The 5,827-nt window shown below is 65.1% G+C and overlaps 1 protein-coding gene across 1 annotated transcript in view; it reads right to left on the bottom strand.

Moving 5' to 3' along the window:
* Positions 1-5,827, bottom strand: part of CPZ (carboxypeptidase Z) — a 16,521-nt gene that overhangs the window by 691 nt on the left and 10,003 nt on the right. The window contains exons 6-9 of the mRNA XM_077750459.1: positions 5,000-5,132; positions 3,875-3,892; positions 3,310-3,449; positions 14-113 (exon numbers count right to left, since the gene is read on the bottom strand). Of these exons, the coding sequence (XP_077606585.1) occupies positions 14-113; positions 3,310-3,449; positions 3,875-3,892; positions 5,000-5,132 (391 nt within the window). The remainder of the gene's footprint in view (positions 1-13; positions 114-3,309; positions 3,450-3,874; positions 3,893-4,999; positions 5,133-5,827) is intronic.

Genomic DNA, 5,827 nt, shown 5'->3' on the forward strand with positions numbered 1-5,827 from the left:
GCGGCCGCCGTACCTGTGGTGATGTCGTGGCGGATGCCCTTGACCAAAATGCGGGCGTTTTTGACCGGCTTGCCGAACTTGTCCATCACCACACCTTTGATGCCCCGGTGAACCTGAAGGGGTGAGGCCGGGGCTATGACGCAGGCTCTCCGGAGAGGCGCCCCCACCCCCGCCCCCGGCCAGCTCCCATCTGTCCTCAGAGCCGGGTTTTCGGGGAAAATCAGCCTGGAGGACTCAGCTCCGTACCACCCGCCTTGTCTTCTCAGGCAAGTCGCTCCCTCCCTGGGCCTTGGTTTCCTCATCTGTGAAATGGGGTGAGCAGTGAGCCCCCCTCTGGGCTTGTGAACGACCCGCAGCTGCTCTGCTCGGGGGTCCCGTNCCTCTCCTGGGCCAGGAGCGTCACCAGAAACCCGTCAAGCTCCTCTGAGCCTGTGCACGGGGACCCGGGCCCCAGATGTGGACCCTGCGGTCAGCGCTGCCAGAGCCACCAACCGCGCTCTGACCCCAGACAAGCCACCGCGCGTCTCAGCACCGTGTCCCGCCTGTAAAGTGGGGCAACAGTGCCTGCAGTCTGCACACGAGGCCGAGCGGCCGGGACGGGGGTGGGGGGGGCCCCGCCCGCCTCCAGGGGGAACCGGTCCCAACCGGCACACGCGGCCTTCAGACAAAGAGGCTGCATGTGCCTCAAGGAGACGCCCCCCCCAGCACTGCCTGGCCTCCTCCGCACTCTTCTAAAAATGTCCACAATCACGGGGCGCCTGGGGGGCTCCGTCGGTTAAGCGTCCGACTTCGGCTCAGGTCATGATCTCCCAGTCTGTGGGTTCGAGCCCCGCGTCGGGCTCTGTGCTGACAGCTCGGAGCCTGGAGCTGCTTCCGATTCTGTGTCTCCCTCTCTCTCTGCCCCTCTTGTTTTCTGTCTCTCTCTTGCACGCACAAAAATAAATAAACGTTTAAAAATAATTTTTGTAAATGTCAATAACCAGTAAGCAAACCCCCCTTGCTCTACTGGGCTGAAAACTTGGGGCCCACGGGTCATGTCAAACGAGGCCAAGGTGAGCCGGTGGGAGAGGAGTCAGGGCCGCGAGGTTGCTCTCCCGGGAGGCCGCCCCCCACACCTTCCTCCGACCCTCCGTCCTGCCCCTCCTCTGCTCAGAACGCCTCACCAGCTCCAGCGCTGGCCTATTCCTCTCCCCCACACTCTCTTCCTCCAGGAAGCCCTCCTTGATGACTGGCCTCCTCTGGGGTCCCCAGTTGCCGGCTTCACTCTCCCAGCCCTGATCTGCCCTCCTCCCCCCGACCTAGAGATCAGACACACAGTAGGGCCTCATTTCACGTCAGCTCGCATGGGTTAGATGTCGTTCTGGCCTGCTTTCGGGCTGACGAGGGACCTCCAGGCCGACCCAGGGCCGTGGAGACGGGGTCCGAGCGGCCTCCCTCGTGACCCGGGGAGATGCAGACAGCCACCCGAGGCCTGGTCAGGATCACTGTGGAGAAGGCGGCCCTGGGCCACGGCAGGCTCGATCCCTATCAGCAGCCCCGGCCCGGCTTAGCAGGTGTGGTCCTCCTGGGGGCAGCCCCGCCCCCCAGCGCGTCTCGCTATTAAATCTTTATGCACCAAGACTTCACATGCAATATCCGCAGAGCAATCCCAGCTCCACTTAAGGCTCCTTAAAACTCATTTTCACCAGACGGCCGTAAAACGGAATGAGCGAGCGGTCTGGCCCAGACCCATTACCGAGTGGTGACCCGCCCACACCCACACAGCGAGAGGTCGCTGGCGCGGCCACAGGCAGGAGGCTCAAACCACGCCAATAGCGTCCAGCTATCTGGGCTTTGCTTTTTTTTTAAATCCCCTTATTTTGTGGCAGCTGCTGATCCAGGAGGCTCTGGATCAGGTTCTTGCCTGGAGGAAGGTTCGTGATCTTTCTAGAAAGGATTCGTGGGCAGAACTGAGGTTTGGGGCAGATCTGGGTTCCATCTCTGGACAGTCACTAGGCGACACCGACAGGCCTTGTCACTGTCTGACCCTCTGTCTCCTCCTCTGGTTTGGTCATAGATACTGAGAGCCCACCGTCCCTCTGCCCATGCTGCGGGGCAGCCCCAGCCGGGGCTGGTGTCAGGGTTCAACGCCGCGTGTGGGGGCGCCAGCTGTAAGGTGCTATGCACGCGCACCCCACCCCCCATGTCCCCTTCGGGAAGTCCTGTTGCCCTCTCAGGGCCACTTCTCACCGGACACTGTGCCAAAGTGCCATTCGCTGAGTCTTGGAAACGGCCAGGAAAAGTCACAGAGGCGTCTGCAGAGCCACCGTTAGGTTTCCTCTCCCCTCCCGTGTCCCTGCCGCATGGGGGTACCTCCCGCAGCCCCCCCCACGCTCCTGGGCTGGGCGCCACGCCAGCAGGCAGCACCGGGGGAGGCACGCGGCACTGGCGCCCCGCCCCCCACGGTCACCAAGCCTCGGGGAGGCCACTCCCAGGTCCCGTGAGTATTCTAGATCCTCTCTCACTGCTCACCACCACCTATTTCTGTGTGACCTCGGCCCCAGGACGGTGGTGACCCTCAGTCGGGCTGCCCCACCCCTCCTCCAGCAGCCAACTCGCTCTGCTTTGAGTCGGGGGGGCAGACAGGCTCCAGGCCCTGGACCTCACAGACGCCCCGCTGCCCAGAGCACCTCCCTCGGGCCTCCCCGCCCCGCCCAGTGCCCGCTCCACCCCCACGTCCACGCTCTCCCTGTGGCACGGGCTCCCTCACATACCACCCCTTCTGCCTGAGCTCTACCGTCGCCCAGTTCCTCCTACATCTTCAAGATGCGGCCCCATGCCACCTCCTCCAGGAAGCCCCCGTGGCCTCCGAGGCTGGGTCAGGTGCCATCCCTGGGCTGCCTTGGTCCTGCATTCCCCTTGTTCAGTGGTGCCCCCTTATGCCATGTGAGCCTCGATAGCCCAGGGACCCCAAAGCACCCCAGGGCTGGGCCTACAGGAGAAGGGGTGCCCAGTGAATAAATGCATGGCTCCCATGCACAAATCTATGAGCCTCGGGCTGCTGAAGGGGTGTGAGTCCGTCCCTCCCCCCACCGGGCCTGGCTGCCCGGGCTCCCGTCCCCACACCCGGGCGCGGGCTCCCCGTCCCCACACCCGGGCCCGGGCTCCCCGTCCCCACACCCGGGCCCGGGCTCCCCGTCCCCACACCCGGGCGCGGGCTCCCCGTCCCCACACCCGGGCGCGGGCTCCCGTCCCCACACCCGGGCGCGGGCTCCCCGTCCCCACACCCGGGCGCGGGCTCCCCGTCCCCACACCCGGGCCCGGGCTCACCATCTCCACGAAGTTCAGCAGGGGCTCCTTGTTGTGCTGCCAGATGGTGTAGAGGGCCTCCTCCGGGGGGAACTTCACACAGCCCAGCTCCACCGTGATCTCAAAGCAGTTGCTGTGCAGGTAGTTGAAGTCGGACATGCCTGCGGGGCAAGGGCGGCCTGAGCGCAGCCCGCACTCGCATCCACCACCCCGCGGGCGCTAGACACCTGTGGGCAGGTGTGCTCGTTACCCCACTGTACAGATGGGCAGACTGAGGCGCGGGGCCCCGGCGGCTCTTACCCCAAGCCCCCGAGGCCGGGGCGGAGCTGCTCTTTAAACCCAGGTGGTCTGGCACCGAGGGCACAGGCTTCGCCTCTGACCTGCGTGCTGATCTCCCGCAGAGGCAGCCACAGGACCCTGGTGTCCAAGCCTCTGCCCCCGCCCCCCCTGCTGGCCTCAACCCCAGCGACAGGCCGTCTCTTTAGTCCCAAGAAGAACCTGGGGGGCAGGATCCTCTCACCCAGCAAGGCTGGAAACCCGCCGACCAAGGGGCAGAGAGAGGCTTCGAGAAGATCGAGCCGACCGCCACCCAGCCACTTGTGCCCTCCGCCCCATCTGCTTCCGGGGCCTCTAGTCCAGTAGAAGCTTCGAGGGTCCGCAGCGCAGGCCTGCCGCACCCATGGGGGCAGCCCCGTGTTGGGAGCAGAGGGGGCTCCTGTCCTCTGGAAGTCAGGGCCTCCTCTGAGCCCCGGGAAACCAGCGGCCACCATCACGGCCTTGACCTTCCCAATCCGAAGGGCAGCCACATTCCAGCCCACAGGGTCCTCTGCCCTTGGCCCCCCGCCCCCCGCCTTCCCTGCGGGGCCGGCTTACCTCTCCCAGCCTCTCCCAGGCTCAGACCCACCCTGTGGGTCCCCTGCAGACCCCGGAAATGGGGTCATGACCAGACTGGAGCCCTCTCCCCTGGGAGTCAGGGAAACGTGCCCCTGGGTTCCGGGAGGAAGAGAAGCTGCCTGGGCCCCCGGGGGTCATGGGCAGGAGGCGACAGCTGGCCGAGCAGGGGCGAACGGGCTTTAGACCCGGAGGGCCAGGGGCTGTGCTCCCTGCCCGCACAGAAGGGGGAGGCGTAGTCCCAGAGCTGACACCGTGCCCTGGGCGCCAACAGGCCCTTCTCTCACCTGAGCCCGATCTCCTCACCTGCCGCGTGTCACACATGAGTGTCGAGCCAGCATGGAGGGGTGGCAGGCAGAGCGCGGGCACCTGAGCCATGGCAGACGGTGCCAGGCACGGCCCCACCGCTCTGTATGGGGCCACCCGGCACGGAGTAGCAAAGAGCGCACCAGTTAAAGTTGAGTAAACTTTTAGTGTAAGTATACCCCATGCAGAATTTGGGATATACTTATACAGTACCAAAAATTCTTCATTATGTCTCTGAAATTCAAGTTTAACTGGAGTCCTCCGGTCCCTGGGACACCCCCTGCTTCTTCCCCAAGGGGAAGGAAGGACTTGGTCACAGAATCACCCGTGTCCGTGCCCGGGAACGACACTGCAGACGCGGCAGGGGCTTCAGCGGGTGGGGCCCAGAACTAAAGCCAGACCGTCCCCAACCCTCCCGAGCCCTGAGCGGCCTCCCCGGGTGCGGCCGGGATGCACCTGTGCTGCTCCCCAGAGCACACGTCCCGGGACCCCCTTCCCGGGGGGAGCTGGGGACAGGGGACCTCAGCCCCANCGGCCCCGTTGATGATGCTGCCCCTCTTCAGGAAGCTGCCACCGCATCTGTTCTCCGACCTGTCCATCATCATGGGGTGCACATCGGCATAGGCCCTGGCCAGCAGCTTGAACATCTGGAAAGGACACCAAGGGAGAGGTTTCCCGCGAGGCCGAGGCCACGAGGTGGGGCCCCTGCAGAACACTCTCAGAGCCGGGGCAACGGAGTGAGGAGGGGTCTCCGCAGCCAACACCGCAGCACAGAGAGAAGGGAACGATGTCACGGAAACAGCACAGCACGTGCAAAGGTCCGGGGGCAGAACGGCCAGGGCTCAGGGCACCTGTGGTGGGTACAGGCACGTGTGGACCCCTTGCACACCCGCACACTGGCTGGGGAGTGTGGGCTTTCTCTCCAGCAGGGGGCGCACTGAAGGGACCTTGGCAGGGCTCGGGGAGCTTCGCTTTGCCCTTTCCCAGGCACTTCCTGCAGAGGGCAGGCCCCAGGGAGAGAGGAGGCCACGGTGGGCCTCGATTTCACGGACTTCACCACTGATCTCCTCTATGATAACTGTCACCTCATGTTCCCCAGGGACAACTTGTCCTGAGGAGGCCCCCACCCGCTGCCATACCACATGCACCTTGCAGTGTGGCTGACGCACCCCACCGGGCCCCTACCCCCGGCTGGGCCCACGGGTCTTCCTATGTCCCCACACAGGACACGGGGCCTGACTCGGGGCGGAAGCTCCCAAGTGGGGGCCGTGTGGACGGGAGGGCCCCTGCGCTACGCTGGTCAGAGTCCCCACAGCCCCCGGGGGCAGCCTGCCCTGAGAAC

The sequence above is a fragment of the Crocuta crocuta genome, unplaced genomic scaffold (genome assembly GCF_008692635.1).
Source record: "Crocuta crocuta isolate KB4526 unplaced genomic scaffold, BGI_CrCroc_1.0 scaffold179, whole genome shotgun sequence".
Lineage (NCBI taxonomy): Eukaryota > Metazoa > Chordata > Mammalia > Carnivora > Hyaenidae > Crocuta > Crocuta crocuta.